This window comes from Cygnus olor, chromosome 7 (genome assembly GCF_009769625.2).
Source record: "Cygnus olor isolate bCygOlo1 chromosome 7, bCygOlo1.pri.v2, whole genome shotgun sequence".
In the NCBI taxonomy this organism is placed as follows: Eukaryota; Metazoa; Chordata; class Aves; order Anseriformes; family Anatidae; genus Cygnus; species Cygnus olor.
Window position 1 is genome coordinate 20,472,106 of NC_049175.1, and position 20,569 is coordinate 20,492,674.

Sequence of the window (20,569 nt, forward strand, 5' to 3'; positions counted from 1 at the left end):
AGAGTTGCGAGATGCATATTGAGGAAGTTTATAAGTAAATTAATCCTATCATTTTTCAGTGCAGGTAAACATAACTCTATAAATGTGAGTCTTTATTTAGACAAAAATAATTAAAAGAGATGTATGAGACTAATATTGTAGATGCCTTCAGATTTTGAGGACATGCAGAGTTAAAATAAAAATAATAATAAAATAACTTTGAGGAGTTTAAGGGAGTTTAACTGCTAGTTAGGAGACTTTGTCTACCTGCTTCACTCCTCTTAAATTTTGCTTATGTTCTTTTTGGTCAGAATTTTCCAGAGCAACCATTGGCCTATGTAGACATATAGCCATGACAACTGGGACTACTTGGTGCATTCAGGCAGCTGTAGGTCTTTGTGCTGAAACAATGAAAAACCTAACTAGCTGCCTCTTGTTAAGCAGATACTGCTGAGAATTAGAGGCAGTCAGTCCTGGCTTAATCTGGGATAGTGATAACCTCTCAAAAATATTCAAGTATGGTAACAGTGCTGATAACTACTTCAGAGAAGAAAGAGAGTGTTATAGGAAGGAACAAATAGATTAACAAGAAATGGATATTGGAGGACTAGCTGCTCAGGAGACTTACCTTATCTGAGAGGCAAGAGAATATAAACAGTAATGAGGCCTAAAAGATTCTCTGGGGTTAGATTACAATGGTTATATTCCCATGCTCTTTAAAACTAATTAGTCTGTACTTTTCCCTATCTATACATTTCCCCTGTACGTACTAATGATGTAATATTTCTGGCCCAGTAGGAAACAGTCATATTATCATGTTTTCTCTGAGCATAATGCATACAGCTGAGTGTATTCCTCCTTTTTGTGAGGACAGTTGCATCTTGAAAGAAAAGAAAAGAACTCTAACTGCTATAACCTGATTCTTTCACTTAGTGATGATGTGCTACAGAAACCTCATATATTAGATTTAAAAGGTATCTAGAGCTGAAGCTAGAAAAATACAGTATTGATATAGAAAAGGGGTAAAGTGTTTTTTTTTTTTTAATTTTCCTAGCATTGTCAATTTGTAAATTCTTATTTGTCTAAATAATCTTAAGACTTGAAGATTCTTCCATGCAATTTTTGTTTTTCTTTGAAGAAATTACTTCCTCATTTGGAAAGCTGGGGTGAGCCCCAGCTCACATTTTATTTGTTAAAATTGACAAATTTGATAAATACCAGAAGACAGCTTTGTGACTATCACATCCCAGGACAAGTTTCGTGACAGAGCTAGAAAAGCATCTTCTGTAGATCCAGAACTGAGTCTGAGCCTTGTTTTCAGCTCTGTTCAGTCTGTTAGATTTATAGCTGGAGACTTGGATTATCTCAGTGTAAGGCAGGTGCATGTACTGCTTTTGTACTACTGGTTACAGAAACTGTTGAAAGCTAAACTCATTATCCCTATAGATAATCTAATGTCTTGACTTCTTTTGATTAGCCCTACTTTTCTAACCCTCTAAAATATTGCACACTTGACTCGCTAGTCTTGAATACATTCTTATCCTTGAGTGACTCTCCTAGTTACTGTGTGGGTTTGTGCGTTGGTTTGAGAGAGGTGACAGACCTGACAGTTACAGTAGGAAAAAATGAGGTTCATCTTGTATGACAAAGTATCAGCACTTTGTAGTGTTCTTTTGTGATTACCTGTCTGAAAACTCTTAGATGAAAAATTCTTTATGGAGAAAAAAATAAATAAAAAATCAGACCATAACTTTATAGGTCCATAATACCACAACTTATTCTAAGATATTCTCATCTTTTTTTAATGATTCTGGGAATTTAATAGATATTAAAAGATACAGATGCTTCTTAGATGATAATATATTTACTTTCTTCTTTTCAAGAGGCAGTATGATTCTAAAATACAAGGGATGGATGTGTGTTGTTATATGTATGTATTTACAGACTTTTTTTATTGTCCTACTTAAGGATCTACCTTCTCCCTATCCCATTAAGTCCAGTTACAATATTTTTTTTAGCCAGTGTAACTCTGACTTCAGCTTGGTTTCTTTGAATATATTCTCAAGTAATTCAATCAGAACTGGTCCATTAGTCGTTGACAATAACTGTCCCATTTTCTGCTAAATACCTTGGGCTAACGAAGTAAAAAACATTGCTTTTTCATTCCCTTTAGGAAATAAATTATAAGACTCATTTCAAATGCAGAGTTCACAGTGGTTAGTTTTATCGATGAAGTAATGAAAATAGTCTTGCTGACCTAGTACTGAAACTATGCTACTCTGGTATGCTCTTGTGTAATTACAAGAACTGGTTTGGGGTGTCAGCATAGTGAGCTCTCTGTCCCAGGTTTTACATAGGCTTAATACTGAATGAATTGCTTTCCATATTTAGCTCTTACTCAGAAGTAATGAACTGACATTTGCTGGTTTTCACAGTTTCTTCTTATCCAGATAACTATTATGAACTTGTATATTAATGTAAAGAACAAAAACCAAAGCTGTAATGGCATGTATGGCCTTAGAAGTATAGAACGGCTTGGGTTGGAAGGGACCTTAAAGATCACCTAGTTCCAACTCCTTTGCCGTGTGCAGGGATGCCACCCATTAGATCAGGTTGTTCAGGGCCTCGTCCAACCTGGTCTTGAACACCTCCAGGGATGGGGTAAGTCAGTGGATGACTTACCGGAGCTGTTTTGGTTGAACTGCAAGTAAAAGATTAAATTGCCAGAAATAATACAGCTATGGAATTAAGCTGAGTGCTCATACAGATGTAACTTTAAAGAAGAGAGCCTTTAGGAACGATGTGTCCCACTGTACAGTGAATTATGTAACCCCACGTAATTTAGAAATTCTGAGGGAAAATGAATATGAGAAGCTCAAAAAAAAAAAAAAAGTTATATTTAAGGATTCGTTGAATCAGTTTTCCATGGGACAGATGTTCATTAACAATTGCCTATTATTTTTGTCAATTCAGAGGGTTTTATTTTAGCTGTAAAATAAACATACACAGAGATGTAAACTCATTTTGTTCTGTTGCTCCATGTTCTGTGCTTGGATAGAGGCAGATGCATTGACTGTTCATTTTGTAGCAATAGAGAAAATGTCGCTTATATCATCTATCTGGGACCCTGGATTCCAGAATGAATATTTAAAGAGACATGTTTAAAAAAGAAAAAAAAGAAAAAAGTAACAGGCTTCTTAATTGTCTCATCTAGCTAGCCAGCAAGACAAAAAGCAAAATGCTATGGAAATTCTCCAGACTTTTTTTTATAATTGAAATAACTATAACAATTATGCTTTTATTCTATAATTTGGCAGATCACAAAAATTACATTAAAACAAAGCAACCCCATTTGTAAATTAACCATGGTGTAATGTGTGTGTTCTAATTCTGTCCTTTAACCTTTGCCACTGTGTAACTGAAGGCAGCTTTTCTCCTTAGCAGATAGGAACTAGACCAACAAGCCATGCTCACCTTACCAAGTAAACAGGCATTCATGTATTACGATGGAACACTTTTACAAAATCAGTCCTTTATTGTTGCCTTTGTGGATCCTGTTCCAGGTGCAGAGAATCTCTTTAACACAGGCCTTAAAAGCATCCACAGACCTAACATGTGCTTGAAAATACCTTTTTGTAGTAAAACAAAATACATTCGATATCACTGGTGATCCTGAATATTAAAACCGAAGTTAGGATCAACAAGCATGGTAAACATAAATGAATCTTTCCTACATCATTTAACGCAGTGGAAATCTGCCCAGCACTTTGTCTTTGAATTTTAGTTGCATTTCTTTCCCACCCCATGTGCCAAACTTTTATTGCTGAAATGATTTGGCTTTCTCAGGCAGAAAACTATTTTCACTTTTATATAGCAGCACTTTTCTCCATAACAAACAAGATGTGACTACTTCCAATAGAAATGTATTTAATGTAATGTATTGAGCTCATCGAGTATTTTAGTGCATTCCTATCAAAAGAAGATGAAGTACGTTTCATAAATCTATCCATTTCTTCAGAAGCCAACTTTTCATTTTCCTTCTTCCAGTTCTGGCTTGGCTTTTTTTCTGGCTGCTTTCATGCAGGTCATGAGTCAGGACTCTTTTTCCCTGGAGAAATCAGAACTTCTCCTGTTTTCAAAAAAAAAAAAGTGGATGAATTAGATGGGAAATGTCCCTGGAGCAACTAAAAGTCCTGATCCAGACGCCACTGAAATAAATGGAAACATTTCTTAAGAGAAAATTGGCTAACAAGACAATTCTCAGAGGTCCAGTACAAAGGAGGAAGCTAGGGGAAAGTGGAGGATTTTGGTGTTTTTTCTGTCCTTTGTAATCCTCTTGTTTTGGGTTGCTGTGAGAACTGAGGAAGTTCCCATTTTACACAGTTTGGTGGCAGAAAACCCCAAATGGCTGCTGCAACGGCATCAGAAAATGCAGCTCTTTTCCCTGTGAGCCCCTCACCTGACCCAGCCTCCCAAACCCCGGTTGCAGCACAGACCTGCATGGTATCACTGCTCGTGGATACCTCACATGCTAGAGCATTAATGAAGATTTCTTCCCCAGTTTCATAAAATGATCTATAGACAAGTAGTTACTGCAAAAACTTTGCACAGAATATTCTTCTTAGCTGTCATGCTATTGTATTTTGTCCTCCCTATAACACTGTTCAGTCTGTAATTAGGGCCAATTGCTGCCTCTCTTCTCGGGTTTGGTGAGGGGAAGAGCCAATCCCTATACATTAATAAGGCTGAAATTTTGTAACAAGCATTTGTAAGATTACAAGATTTAGGGGGCACCCTAACGCAGTTCCGTCTGTCTGTAGTGTACAGCAAGGTACTTTTTTTGTCTTGTTATAGCCTCCCTGTTGAAATCATTGGATTATTCACATCAGCAAATGTATTGGGAATAGGCATTTTACAGACAAACCTGCCTTTTCACTCATTATCTTATTACATGAAAACATATCATGGAAAAAAGTATCCAAATTAAAGGGAGGCAGGCAGGTAGGTAGGTAGGAACTTCTGAGAACTAACCAGGTAATTATTTCCAATTTTAACACTAGTCATATAGGAAATTAAGGACTTTTTGAAACATTAAATTTAGCTAGTTATAGGTGTTTTTAAAATCCAAAATAAAATCCAAAATAAAATTCTGGACTTTAATGACATTTTCTAAGGCAAATTATATGGCTTTTTATTTTCTGTTCATGTACTGTGTTCATTGGATGAATAAATTTTAAGAAAATGCATGGACAAAAGATGATGAGTTAGTTCATTATTGGGGCTAAAATTTTGTTTTTATAAATCCTTGTAGCTCCAAACCATATTGGTGCTGCTCATCTTTGTTGTTTTCTGGACTACCAGAGGATTATTTTGAAAAAACAAGAAAAGTCATTAAAAAAAGAGTTATTCTACAGCATTAACTTTATCTGATTGAACTTTTGACTATTTTTTTTATTTATAGTTTATCATTTTAATTTTTAATTTATTTATACATTTATAATTTTTATATATATAAAGCACGTGTCACCCTATTGATAAACGCTCTTTGGAATCATTCTGAAGGCAGGAGTAAGAACAGGAGCTGGTCTGTTAGTACCTCTGCACTTCTGTTTCCAAATAATTAAAAAAAAAAAAAAAGTACTATTCATACCATGATTTTCACAGTACTTGCTCTATTTACGCCTTATTTGAAAAGGGAAATATAATTACAGCATTTTTGACAAATAAATTATATAAGCTAAGAAAAACTGTAAATATTCTATAAGGAGCAGATAGGCTCTCTTCATGTTGGCAACCAAATATCCAAAAGGTTTCAAGTTTGAACCAAAATGCTTGTTTGGTTCTCATGTTACCCTTTAATTATCTCTGTTATTCCTCCTTTGAGGATAAATATTTGGACTTCTTTAATGTGTCATCTTGGAGAAGTTATTTGTACCTATAATATAGAAGGTGTATATCCTATCGAGATATATAGTAGTATAATCCTTACAGCAAACCCATGCTAACATAAAATTATTTTACTAGACTGCAAAACTACAACTACTACAGCAACTTGCACCAGCATTCCTTTGTGACAGTCTCCAGTAAGTAAATGTGCAAGGAAATCAGTCACTACAATTTTGAGTAAGTAGCTCTTACTCAGTTTGGAAACACTTACCATTAAGATACTAATTTCTGTGTTTCTATAAAGCAGCTGTAACATTTTGTCATTATGCTGTTTAAGTGTCATGATCACCAAAATATCACTGCTGGTTTTTACTAATTAGCTGGGGGCTGTTTTGCTTTTGCAACTATTGTCATGAAGTAGATGTTCACTTAATTGGGTTTATTTTATCTTTTCCTTGCAACCATCTTCAGGACAGTAGATTTACCTGATGAATCTCTGCCATTATATCAGAGACCTGCAGAAACCCTGGTTAGATCAGCCAAAGATGCAAAATTTTCTGAAACAAAAGCAAGTTTATCCAATTGCATTCTGCTATATTTTTCCATGCTTTAAAACATAGATTCTTCAGAAGGGCTGAATGAGAATACTAGTGTCCTTCTCTTCTCTTGTAGAAAGTTAAAAAAAAAAAAAAAAAAAAAAAAAAAAGCATAATGTAAATACAATTTTCTGGAACTAACAAGACCACACAACTACTAAATTAATGAAATATTGTTGGTTTTAACTGAGTAGATAGAAAACTACAAGCAAAATATTTATTCAGTCTGGTATGTTGGTTTATGAAAGTGCATTGGTCTCTCACTTCTGAAAACATTGATACATCTGCAAGCACTTTTTTTGCTGAACTAACTTGACTAGCTCTATGTGAAAGTTCACAAATAACAGAAACAATCATTTTAATCAGTGAAGTTACAAAGCCTACAAATCATCAAAATATTATCCCTTCAAGTAACTACATATGAATATCTCAAAGAAATCATAGTATCTCAATATGTTGTGGATTTTGGTTGCTGGTTTGGTTTGGTTTGGTTTTTTGATCTGCAGCAAGGAAAAATTAACAGCAAAGTTAACTTATCTGGGAATCATAAACATACTTCAGTTTTCAGTGAGTAAAAGCTATTCTGCCCTATTGCAAATATTGCAGCATGAGAAAGGGTTTTGGCAGTGCAGCAGGGCAGCTGAAGGGGTGCCAGAATAGTGAGTGTGGAGGATGATGGGCTTATTTGGCAAAATCTTTAGAGAGCAGGTATAGAAAACGGCATTAACTCACTTCAAGTTCATGCCAAGCCCACTCTTTAGTGGCAATAACTACTTAGGAGATTAAAATCAGTAAAGATGGGTATAAATTTGTATTTCTTGCACATTGCAAAGATTGCTCTTTTAGTGCAGTGTTTCTTAGGCTATCTCTGTGTGTGTGTTGTTTGTTGTTGTTGTTGTTGTTTTTAATATGCTTGAGCCCTCCACTGCAGTGGGTTTTGTTTGTTTGACGAAAAATCCTTCCTCCCCCCTCCTATCACCTTAATTTATTTTTTTAAATAGAGGGGGTGAACGTCTTCTATTCCAGGACACTAATAATTTTGCATATTAAGACTATTCCCATGTCTCTGAATTTCTCCCTTCTCTCTCCCTGTGAAACGTTGTTTTAAATGACAACAAATTCTTTAGCAAGCTGTGAAGAAGATTTGACAGTACATTGATCTTGCACATTTTCTGAGAATGTTATACTTTGAGTAGTTTCTCCTGAAGAACAATAAAGATTATACGGAAGCTAAGTTGGTAGCGAGAGGAAAGCAATATGGCATTGCTTCAAAACACCTTCCAGTCCTGTACCTACAGCATCTCAGTCAGTGATCCCCAAACTTACCTCACTGTTGCTCTCCCGGAGATGCTGTGCTGACCCCAGTGTTTGGAGCAGGGGCTGCCAGGAATTCCTTTTTCCTGCCATAAAGCGGTGTGTGTGTGTGTGTGAATGGACTGCAATATTTACAATATTAATTTGATAAATAATTCCTTTTTTGTCTCATTGTAGAAGATTTATTTCACCATTTAACATCTTTCTGCAGGTGGTGCAAGCTACTAAAATGTCTGAACAGAGTGAAAAAAAACATGTTTTTCTTTTCATGAAACCGAAGTGTGAAGCAGTAGGCATAAAATAATGAGATATTATTGTGAATTCCCAATTTTTATGACTCTGGTATTTCTATTTTTACACAGTAAGACTCTGACTAGACAGAGGAGTTACGTGATCAGTGCCAATACTGTGCCACAGTGTTAAACCTCCACGCAGGTATGCAGTGGGAGCTGGGAGAAAATGTTAGGAATGAGTCTTCTACCTCAGTCTCCCTCAAAAGAGAAGTACTGAGTGACCAAGGGCAGTATAGTTTGTATTGACACCGCAATAAATCCTTGAGTTTTATTCGAAATAGGAGGAAAAATACCACGGGGAATACTATAATATGCTTTTACTGCGTGGATCCCCTGCAGATTATCTGTTGCTCCTAAATGAGTGAGTGCTTTGCAGGGGATTTGCCGTAACTTGACAAAGACAGCTCTCAGCAGGAATGGCCATGAAGAAACAGGGTCACACTTAAGAACCTCTGAGCAACAGTTACTGATTTAACACTTGATAAGTAACTCAGTGGAAAGGAACAGAGATGGAGGTGGGCAGGGAAGGTTAAAAAACAAGGGAAACCCTTCACAGAACTGTTATATCAAATTCTGTGCAAAGGAACTTTTCTGTGCAAAAGAACTTTTCTGTGCAAGTCTGTTCATCTAAAGCCCTTACTGTAAGCTGCTTTGTGCCCTGTTTATTGAGGAAAAATGGCATAAATATAGTGCATCTGAGCAGGATGTGACTAGAAGGGTGCAATGGGATTCTGGTAAAGAACCACCAGGACGTTGGCTGCCATCCTGCTGGTGTGAGGCCAGTGTGGAAAGGCTATGTCAGGTGAAGGCAGCACTTCCAGGATCCCCTCACCTGGGAGCCATTGAGAACCAATGCTACCTTCATGGATAAATTCTAGACTGGCTATTGCTGGACAAGAGTTATCTTTTTATGCCCCTCTGGCTTTTTATTTTTAGGCCAACGTGTTTATATGCCGTAAAATGTGTTTGCAGTACTGAAAACTAGGCTTGGGGAGGGATCTCTAGCACAGCTGTGTCTAAAACCCCTTTTAGGGAACTGGCTCACTCAATGGCTGCACTTGAGGATCTTCACATATCACCGTATTGTTGAACAAAGAAGGCATATAAAGCAAAGAAGCTCTCACTGGCATCTCCCTGTGTCGATGTCTAGATACTTCTGCAACAGTTGAAGACTTGGGGCTGTAGCTGAGGAGAGTGAGATCCTGAGTGGACACTTGTGCTGTTTGAAGAGGTGAGGTAGGTGCTTTCTGGCATCAGCTGCACAGTAGCAGTGCTGGCTGCCTCCTGATTTATTCAGGTCCTAGCACAGGCTTTGGTGATTACTCTGAAATTGCTGCCTGAGCAGTAGCTGGTATCATCTTGTTTCTCCCAGTGTTTAGGCATGGTATAGCTGCGTGGTCATTCCCGGAGCCAGTACAGCTGGCCACATTTCCCCAGAAATATCATCCAGAGAGACCCCAAATGAAAAAAGCCCTAACCTAACAGTGTGTTGTTGTGACTTCTTCCCTGCTTGAACGAGGAGGGGTAAATTCCTACTTGAGGGCTATGCAGTAAGTAAAAAGGCAAAGCAGCCTCCTGAGACCATGGAAAACAGACACAAGTATGATGTGAGAATGAAATAGGAACAACTGTTTCAAAAATTTGTCAGCCTAGTAAACAGAAGCAAAACTCGATCTCATCTTCTAGCCACCATCACCATCCAGAAATCACATAGTAGTGGCTAGAAATCTATTTTGGAACTACTGGCCGGTAGAAAGATGGTCTGGGACATAGAGCAGTATGACTAAGCTTTCTAATCAGAAATGATGAATGTGGGCACTGTAACTAATAACAAATGCTGCACTGAGTTTCCTCAGACAAAATCCAGCTGGGGCAAGGCCAGTTCTGCACTATAGCTAATAGGCAAACCCATTCTCTGCAACCTTTTCCAGGCTTTCTTGTTTCCCTGACTCTGCTGTCCTGTGCACCTGTGGACCAGCTTGAACCTTTCCTGTTGAGCAGTACACAAAGTGACAGCTACCTTCATAGAAAACCTGAGGCTGTGCAATATTTCAGGTCTTTCAAACTCTGTAGTTAACATGGGATTTCTCACATCTCGGGCTACAGCTTAAGGATGGGACAGATGAAATTTTCCATTACTCCCAGGTGTGGGGTTATAGAGTTAGCTGTCACAGTTGTCCACATTCTTCTCTGACTACAGTTTATATAGTTGGACAATATGCACTATCTCTTAAAAGTAATTTTTGGTTAGATTTCATTGCTTTTACATTGGAACAGATGTTACCTAAAGTTGAGATTCACTTCATAGTGGTATTAAAAACAAACAAAACCCAATAAAACACTTTTCTAACTCCAGAGCAACACTGAGCTTAAGAGCCCAGATTCCCTTTAAGTGGTGTGGTTAAAACATCCTTCTCACTGGGATTGTACAATCATTTGTTATGTTTGTGTCCTTATCCTCAAAAGTCGGATTAATAGCATTTCATCTAATTAAAGAAAGTACTACTACTAAAGTTAGGTATTTTGCTGCAGTTCCATTTATTTATTTTTTTAAAAAGTAAAATGTCTTGTTCTTGAGCCCAAGCAATTATTTCCTTATGCTTCTCCTTCGAGCCTCTTTCAGTTACAGTTCTGTCTGGATGCTTTCTCCTTCTCCATGTTACCCATGTGCTTGGGAAATACGATGTTGTTGTAATCGTCTCAACCTGTTTTACTTTTTCCGCTGAATACTTTTTCTTTCTAAACACACCCACAGATGAAAGATGGCTGTTTATCTCTAAAAACTTCAAGGACTGACATAGCCCAAAACGATTCTTGTTCTTTCCCAGGATCTTGTTACCTGAAACAGATGGTAGAGGAGAAGAGGAGTCCTGCAGGACACTATCCCTGAGGAAAGCAATTGCCTTTACTGACAGTTGAGCAAATGTCAATTTTTGACTCATAAGACACTTCTGTATTTCAGGAAAAAAAAATCTTATTTGGAGCAACTACAACTTCTCAGACTTTCCCACAGAATAATAACAGCTGAAACTTATGCTCAGAATTCTTAAATCAGCCTCAGATTTTTAAAATTCCACTTGAAATCTTCACAGATACTTTTGTTTCTATATTCTTCAAAATTTCTTCATATAGGAAAAGAAAACTACAGAAAACAAGTGAAAACTTTTCACTCATGGTAGGAACTAAAAACCAACAACAAATGCTTCTCTGATAGGTAACAAAGTCAGAAATATCCATAATTTCATGGTGAATATGGAAAATATGCTTGAATTAACATGATCCCTACTCTCTACTACAAAGCTTGTGGACATTCTTAGTCAAAATCTCTTCTTGTCCACTTTTAAATATTCCAGAAGGAACTGAAATCAGAATGTTTCAGATTAATTTGAAACTTTTTTTACAAAAACTTTCTGATCCTGGGATATAGCATATATTTTACTGTTAGAAAATTGTTACGCTTCTCTAAAAATGAGGCCAAAGTATACCTTGACTCGATGGAAATCCATCTAAAATGGCTTAAGCTTATTTCAGTGTGCACAGCTCAGCGTGTCGATCCAGGTCTTATTTATTTTGTAACCTCTACTTACAAGCTCGAGTGTTTGCAGTGATCTCTGCATACTTTGAACAAGGACTCTGGCACAAATTTCCTACTACTAAAATTAATTCACTGATGTAAATCCAGACTAAGTCATTTTGGCTTAAAGAGACACTTGAGAAAGTGGGGACAGAAGGTAACCTAAAGTGTGATTTGCTACCGAGGTGTTTTGATAATGAGCATTGTCTCCTCTGCAATGCCTAGATATCTGAAAACCCAGTTTCTGAAAAATACACCCTGTGCTTCCTCTGCAACACGGCATGCAGTGCCATCTCTCTGTCCATAGGAAACATCTTGTTTTCATATGTTGTTATAAGCTTCTTATTATCTTATTACATTAATATATCACATAATTAGCACATTTATATTAATATATTACTATAATGCATAAAAATAATTAATGCATTTGTTATTGTTGATATATAAAAATATCATTATAATATTTGATCGTGTTCCACCGAGAGAAGAGCTTTGTTACCAATACCAGGAGAAGTAGAATCACACACTTGGAAGAGCTGCAGTGGTGGAGGGAAATACCAAGAACTAAAAATCAGAAATGTCCTTGGTTCTTACGCAAGGCAAGGTTTTAAATCATTTTAAGCAGAAGTGATGACCAACATCAGTTTGGAAGAATAAAGTCCAGATGTCTCTGAATGTCATCTTCTTACTGACTTCAGAAAGGAAAGAAATCCCAAGAAGCTAGAACTCCCAAACAGGCATAAAATTAACTACTGTTTTGGAACAAGGACTAGCCATTTATCAACAGAAACCAAGCCCTGAGTGTAGACAGTCTCCATCTAGATTAGAGAAAGGCTCAACTGATAAAGCCACGAGAATTTAAGGAAGAAAAGATGGACAAAGACCAGACAGCTCCTGAAACAAATGGTTATCAGACATTTGTTCTATTAGCAATATAGGGCAAGATCTTTACCTGGTATAATTACCATAGAAGCAGTGCAACTAATTGTGCTGCATGGCAGCAGTAGCTGTAGTCCATGTGAATTTACTCAAACTTATATTCACATTCAAAGTGTAATGTATTTTTTCCATGCCATAGTTGCTGTGCAAAGGCAACAAATGATCTTCGTGAAGTACTTTCTTCCCAGGCAATCCAGTAAATTAACACCTAATGGACATCTGTTTTTCACAACAAAGAGTATTTCTAAGCATTATAACTTCTCTGATCCAGCTTCATCTTGGATGGTTTATTTTTATGATAACAAAGAGGAAAGAAATGAGTTCTACTGAACTTTTCACCATTCATTGGTCTTTATTACAGCAAAATTCTCTAGGATACAAGCTGCATCCAATATTCAGAGCTACTAAAAGTTTTGTGGGGCCAGGAGCCAAAGGAATGGGTTGGTTTGAGCAACTTTGCTCTTTCCTCACTAGCAGCTCAAAAATCCTGCACTACATTTTACCCTCCTCTTTCTGATATCTAGCACTTCAGTTCTTTTCCCCTGTGACCAAATTCTTTAGATTGTCATCTTGTTTCTCCGGGCTCACTAGGACTGGGGGGCTGTGCAGGAATTAACCTTGCAACCCTCCAGTGTCTTGGTGACTATTAACAGCGCTCAAGAAACCTGTTTCTTTCCATAGCTCTTTCAAATCAAAGCTAATGTGACAAAACAATAAATTACCATAGTAAAGGATAAGTGACCTTACAGAACAAATTCTGGTTTTTCTGCAAGCTTCAGAGCCTCATGCATCCCTGCAGCCGATAGTTTCCGGTTGATATTTCTATATCTGCATTGCAGGAGGTTGCGGTAAGTTGTCCTCAGGTCCCGATTGAAGAAGGCATATATAAAAGGGTTAATGAGGGAGTTTGCATAACCCAACCATAGAAATGTTCTCTCAACCCACAGTGGGATACAGCTGCACGCTGTACCGCAGATAAAGGGCCTGGCAGTTGAGAGGAGAAAAAACGGCAGCCAGCACACGGTGAAAGCCCCAACAATAATTCCAAGTGTAGTGGCAGCTTTCTGTTCTCTCTTAAAGATGGAAATGTTTTTCTTGTCGTTCTTCAGGAGTCGTGAAAAGTTAGTACATTCTTCGGATTCCTTGTGCAGTTTTACAGCTCCATTCACAGAAATCCCTTCCATTTCTTCTGGCCGGGGAAAACCAGCAAACTTGTGTTTGGCAGCACTCCTCTTAGCAGCTTTGTAAATCTGATAGTACATGAAAAGCATCACTGACATTGGGATATAAAACGCAACTGCTGTGGAGTAAATTGTGTAGCCAAAGTCTTGACTGATCAAACAAACCTTTTCATCGTTTACATTTTTGGCCCAACCAAAGAGCGGGGGTATGGTGATAGAGGCAGATAAGAGCCATACACACAGGATCATTTTGGCCATACACTTCCCGTTCTGCCTTACAGGATACGTGAGAGGTCTTGTTATTCCCAGGTACCTAGAACAACAATGTAGAGTTATTATGTAATGTAGTGGTTAACTGATAAAAGTAATTCCTCATAGTCTGCTATTAAATATAATATCTTTAGCTAAGGTTTCTGTTTTTACATTTTTCAATGCACGTATTTCAAACTAGTAAATCCATGTATATGTTTTTCACTTTAAGATTTATGGTGATGGTATTCTGTATAAAAGCTCTTTCCTAGAGGGAAACCTCTAGCCACAAAGGACTGGGATTTTAATGCATTTGTGCAATCTTCATACAGATAATTAATTTTTTGGTTATTAAGGAAATTCTGAAACCCAAGTTTTATTTGGCTAACTTATGAAATCTTGATGTATAGACAAGTGTGTGCTCCACAAACATATAGTATATTTTTTGAGTGGATGTTTAAGTTCAAAGAAGCACGAGTTCATCTTCATTCCTTACTTATGCACCACTTTTGAAGATCCCTGCCACTAATCTGAGATGATGAGTTATCTTTCTTTGTTTCACGTTTCAGACAAGCACTACAAACTGTAAACTTATGTCAAGAGTAGATTATTTCAATACTACAATAATTCTTTTTATCATCATTTAATTAGAAATGACATTTATTCAATATCGTAACTTCTACCGAACAAAATAACAATCTATCACAGTGTCAGTTCAGGAAGACCTGTGAAAACAACATAGTTTTACCAGAAGCTAAGTTTAGAATGGTAAATAATCGTAAACAACATGTCAAGTTTTTGTAGAAAAAATGAAATCTGCTGACAACTTCCACATTTCCAAAGCTATGAGAGCTTAAACCACTTTTTCCTTTTTGTTTGTTTGTTTGTTTCTTCCTAGTAAAACATTTATCACTATTGCCTCATATAGCTGGACACCAAGATCCTAAGCTTGTTTGCTCTCAACTACAGAAGATCTCTTTATGTTCTCTCTAGTGATGGGAGCTTCTCTTAGATGGAATTAGATGTTTGGTGGCTTTTGTTATTGTTGTTGCTGTTTGTTTGTTTCCACTTAACATTTATACTTGAAATTTAGTTTCTGCTCAGCTGGAACTTAACTTCCTGTTAATTTCTCAAATTGTTCTTTTGTTCCCCCCTCCCCCCACCCCCAAGGAAGAATTTTGAGAAAAAGCAATGTGATTCACATCGCTACCTACTCATAAAAGACATGGTTTCACGTCAGGTTTCAGAACATGGTTTGGGTTTCAAGAGGTACCAGCATTCAGTTACACAGTGAAGGTTTTGGAAGGTTATTAAAAAGAAATATAGTAATATGAGTATATTCTTTTTTTTATCTGAGCATTTTTTCCTCTCCCTATTCACCCAGCAAGTCAAAATACAAGTATTTTCCTAGCTCTGCAGAATGCTGCATTGTTGATTTTACTGCAATGCAGTAAATTAAGGCCAGTGCTGCTGCTTTAAACAAGAACCCAGGTATGCTACAGTATTGGAAATAAAAGGATGCATCATTGCATGATCTGTTCTGATGAGTAACAACAACCACTGTCAACAACGTCACTGGCATTTATATCACTGATATGGCAAGTTTTATACAAAGGGCAAACTGGTTTATTGTGTCCTATTCTTGACAGCATACACAAGCAAATGACAGCAGTCCTCTATTGTGCCAAAGAAGTCGTGCCTGGTGGTGCTGTGAGCTAGGAGTATTAAAATTGGCTGGAATTAAGGCACTAGGATGTATGAACATGGATCACAGTATTAGAAAAGGTTGTTTCTCGTCCACCTCATCATCCTCATATTAGAGGAGGAAACCTCATATTAGAACATAACCATCACCGTAGTGCCAGAGGCCTTGGGTGTATTGTAGACGCCATGGAGATTTCTATTCTACACAATAGTAGCCAAAACTGGTTGCACTGCTAAAGAGGGAGACTTTTCCAAAGTGAGGAAAGAGGAAAGTTGCTCAAATCAACCCATTCCTTCTGGGATAGCAGTGGCACACCCTTAAAATTTGTCTGAGCATAGCATGACTTAGCTACAAAAGAGCTACATGCACCCTTTGTGCAGAAAGCTTACATGGCACTTACAGTGTATTGCTTAAAAAAAATATATTTAAAAGCTGGTCCACCTTCCTGAGGTATGTGTTTTTCTAGCTATTACTCAATTGCTCATTAAAAATAACATGATTACGAGGTGAGCTTCATTATGTAGCCAAAACAGTTAAATTAGATTTCTGTGAAAATCAGATCTGTGGGCTACACACGCTGAATGCCTAGTGAGGTATCACAATATAACAAAAAGAATTCATGAAAGTAGAAGTATACTGAAAAGAATTAAAATTCATTGGTTTTGCCCTGGCACCACTTTTTTTTGGGAAGCTATCTGAGCTTCAAAAATGCTATTTGAAATTAAAATACATTAATTAACATAAAAATACACCAGCATCCTTTCTGCCTTATCCATTTTGGTAAATGTAGTATGATAGGAAAAAAAGTCAGCAGGCATAAATGAAGGAACTTTATTTTTTTATCTCTATCTGAAATCTATTACCTTTGAAAACTTACTTGCAACTTCAAAATAATGTAAATCATTACTGTTGTCTAATACACTAGAGAGTGTCCAAGACTTAATACATTCATGAGTTTCAAAAGTGTTGTGTTAAATTCATTGCAAAAATATACTTTGTAATGCTTATCTTTAATTACTACCTTCCAAAATGACTAAAGGTAAATCAGCTGAACTTACTGTATCATTCCAAAAATATGTAACATCTTGAGGCATTAATGCTGGGAAAGATTGAAGTCAAATTCCCCAAAAAGCCTATTTCATGTATCTCAGACATCCACACAAGAAAGAAGTGTCTTGGACTTGCTATTCTGAGATTTGTTCTTTTTCCATGCCACAGATGTTCGTTTTGATCTTGGCAGGAAAGAAATCATGCCGCAGTTCTCAGTGGTAAGAAAAGGGCAATGCAATTTGCTATTCTTCCTCCGTTGACTTTCTTGAATACACAGTTGTGCCAGACAGGGCTTCTTTATCACCTATTCATATTACGCCCAGCACAGAGGGGACTAAATCTAGGTTACTCCCCAAAAGCTCACTACTGCAGGCACCTGGCCCTTACTTCTCACTCTGCATTGCCTGATGCTGTGTGCAGCACACCCAAGTGCAGGATCCTGCCCCAAACCACTGTGGGATCACTATTACAAGTACAACACATGGTCTCGTCACAGCCCTGCTGCCATTCCAGAAAGAAAGGCTGCTGAGTGAATGGAGGGAAAAGAGCAGAGACAACCTGTTGCAAGTATCTAGTGCATATATAATGACAGAAAGCTTATGGGAACTTTTCTTGTACTATGTCACTGAAATCTGGAAGACAATCCCTTGCTCAAATAGCTCAAAGTAAGAGCAGAGAACGTAGACCAAGCAGAAGGAAAATAGTGAGGGGCAGAGTAAATTTGTTTTTAACTTAATGTGTAAACCCATGAGCACATCCCCAGTTCTGGGCTAATTTCTTTTGATTTCTTCTCTTCCCTACTGGAGGATTAGAAGCTCCCTCCTGTGCTGCAGTCCTATTCAGGCGTGAGGCACAAGGGGTGCTCAGCCCTAGGGAGGAATAATCATCACTTGCCATCCCCTTTCTGTAGTTCTGCTCATACGTAGGCACGAAGAGCTTCCTCCTCCTTGGGGTGCTATCATCAACTATTGTGAACAGCCACCATTTGCCACATTTACAATAACAATAACGCAAAAGGTAAATTAATAAGTCCTTTTTTCCCTTTCTCTTAATAAAAATCTGGCTTGCCATGATCTAGTGTTCTTTCCCAGTACCTCTAAATTGTTACAGACAATAATAAAACCAGTACAACTGCATAGGAGAGCATTCAGGGTTTTCTGTTTGGTTTGGTTTGGTTTTGTTTTCATTCTGTCTTTTTGATGTTGGTGTATTACAATGATCCATTAGAACAGTTTTTGTCCCACAGGGATAACACAGTCTCCATTGTCCCTTGAACTGCAGATCACACAGGCATTTGTTATGAGTGTGCTCAGTATGCTAAATACTACAGAAAGCGTCGGGCTGTAACTTACATGGAGGGTAGGCAGTATCACAGACAGAACAGGAATCCACAGACCCTAGTTTCCATTTCTGGCACATCATTTTATCTTACTGTGACTCTTTGTATTCCTTCTTCCCATCCGTGCTTTTCTTAGCTATTTGCTTGTTGTGATGGCTGTCATATTCTACCGCTGGCACAATGATTATCAGGACAAAAACTGGACTGCTACTGTGTGCCACTTGATGTTACTATATATTGAAAAGAAAAAAGGGCAAAAAAAACCCAATGCCCTACAGGCTCAATACAATTTCTTTTTTTGTAAATAAGTTTACTTTATTCTCTAACCTAGAAAACTGTAAAAAAGTTTTCTTTTTCTCCACTACTGTGAAGAGAGTTCACATAGGTGTCTCCTCATCATCAGAAAAAATTTCCATGAAGATATTTCTCATCATCTGCACGTGAATAACTCTACATTTGTGACTGAAGCAACTCCATAGATATGGAAGAAGATACCAATTCTTTCCCCCAAAATAAAAAAGCAGCAGTGCCACGCATGGTAGCATTTCAGGTTAACCAAGCATGATTTATTTTTTCTTTTTTTTTGGTGGCTTGAACCTATTTTTTTTTCCCAGCAGAAAGTTCATTTCCTTTTCTTTGTTCCCACCTGAGAAAGCTAAATATCTGTTATATTTAGGCTGTAAAATGGAAAATTGTTCATAGCTAGACTGGAAATTTTGAGATAAGTCTATTCCCCCCACCTTCTGAATCATGAATAAAGCAAACTGAGACAAACTGAAACTTAACAGCTACATCAACTTCAACAACAGAAAGGAAATAGTATTAGGATGGTCCAATTCACCTCTGTTACTTGTCTGTGATGATAGTCAGAGTAACAGAAAAATAAACAGCTAAGAGCATTAAAACTGTTTTAAAGCCTCCTGTACAACTCAATAATAAATTGAATGCACCATGACATGGGGATAGCTTATGCTTTTTTTTGAAGCACACACATATAATTCCTTTGTCTCTGGTCTCCATGTACTTTATAAGTAGATGGAATTCTATTTTAATTAGTGCACGTTTGTTTCTAAGACTTTATCTGGCTGCTTACTCCCTATCACTGACCTTATCTATCAGTTGGTTATTCCTGAATCAGTTTAGCATCTGCCAAGGTCTGACCTTGCTTTTATGAAGCAGTTTGGATTACCATGGAACAGAACTGGAAAAGCTGTCGTGAAAATTATACAGATGTGTATTACAGCTATTTCTGTCAGGAATCTGATACTGTGCTATTTCTATCGCTTTACTATTTGAGTTGGAGTTGAGCTTAAGCTGAGGTTTTCTGTTCTTCCTATTTTTGATTTTTAGAGTTATAGAAGTGTTTTCCTTAAAAGGTACAAAAATGCTTACTAGTTTGCTTTTGTGCTCTTTTTCTAGTACAGCAGCTTTTCAGCTTCAATACATAGTTCCTCGTATTTGCTTCTTTGCCAACCCACAGCTATACAATCCTGTCTAATGATTCACCTGCCATAATAACTTATTCTGAAGAATGATGCAAATCTTCTGCTCTTCCTTCGGTGGTCGTGGTTCTCTCATGATCTTCCACAATTTTTCTGTTCAATTCAGTGCAACGTTAAGAGATACTTAGCAAGAATAGAAGAACGATGCCATTCCTAAAAGCTATCCAGCATTCAGAACCATCCATCCCTAGTATACCAATCTACCTAGAATTATTATTTTTGCTTATGTTTTGATATATTAAAAGGTAAATTAAATATAAATGTAGCATGCTGAAACAATGGTCATATCTATTATTTCTGTTATGGCTACATTGAACATCCTAACAGAAATTGTCTTCTTTTCAGGGGTACTGTGTACCCACTAAATAGGAGATACTTTGTCCCACAGAACTGCATTTAAATAAATAAGCTATACAAACTGATCAGGGAAATATTATTCTTATCACATATTTAAGCAATTGAGATGGAAGCAAAGGGGCAAAAACACAAAAAGACTTAAGTGGTGAGACATAGGCATTAAAGTGCATGACTATGGTGTTATAATGTGAAAAGTGACCTTGTTAATTATCGTATGATGGCCTTGATACCTGTCTTTCTGCAATAGAAGCTGGCCTCATAATCACTTCATGATAACTGACAGTTTATTGTCACAGAAGAGGAATATATTTCAGAGGCAGTAACAGAAATACTCTTCTTCACAGAAGTGAACTGTTACTGATTTTATTGCATATGTGACAGCTTTCAGAGTATGTATTAGATCACTTTAAAATGTAGACATTAAGTATTGTGCAATTTCAGAGTGAGACAACAGAACTAAGAAAATCAAACCATTAGCGAGGGGAAAAAAAAGACTTTGTTCAACTTCTTCTGTGCTCCATCTGGCTAAACATTGCATCTTTTCTATGCAGTGAATTAGCACATAGTCTATAAAAAGTCTCAGCACAGTCACCAGATTCCACTTC

The 20,569-nt window shown here is 37.2% G+C and overlaps 1 protein-coding gene and 1 long non-coding RNA gene across 3 annotated transcripts in view; one reads left to right on the forward strand and one right to left on the reverse strand.

Annotated features, from left to right (window-relative positions):
• Positions 1-20,569, forward strand: part of LOC121073286 — a 134,639-nt gene that overhangs the window by 104,320 nt on the left and 9,750 nt on the right. The window contains exon 2 of the long non-coding RNA XR_005821589.1: positions 8,138-9,304. This is a non-coding gene — a long non-coding RNA (uncharacterized LOC121073286). The remainder of the gene's footprint in view (positions 1-8,137; positions 9,305-20,569) is intronic.
• Positions 149-20,569, reverse strand: part of HTR7 (5-hydroxytryptamine receptor 7) — a 41,495-nt gene continuing 21,074 nt past the window's right edge. Inside the window, exons 2-3 of one of the 2 annotated variants that reach the window (XM_040564068.1) lie at positions 13,329-14,075; positions 149-4,108 (exon numbers count right to left, since the gene is read on the reverse strand). In XM_040564068.1, the coding sequence (XP_040420002.1) occupies positions 4,072-4,108; positions 13,329-14,075 (784 nt within the window). In that variant the 3' untranslated portion in view covers positions 149-4,071. Of the gene's footprint in view, positions 4,109-10,847; positions 10,908-12,594; positions 14,076-20,569 lie in introns of those variants that run through there. The other variant, XR_005821588.1, reaches the window with a different exon arrangement.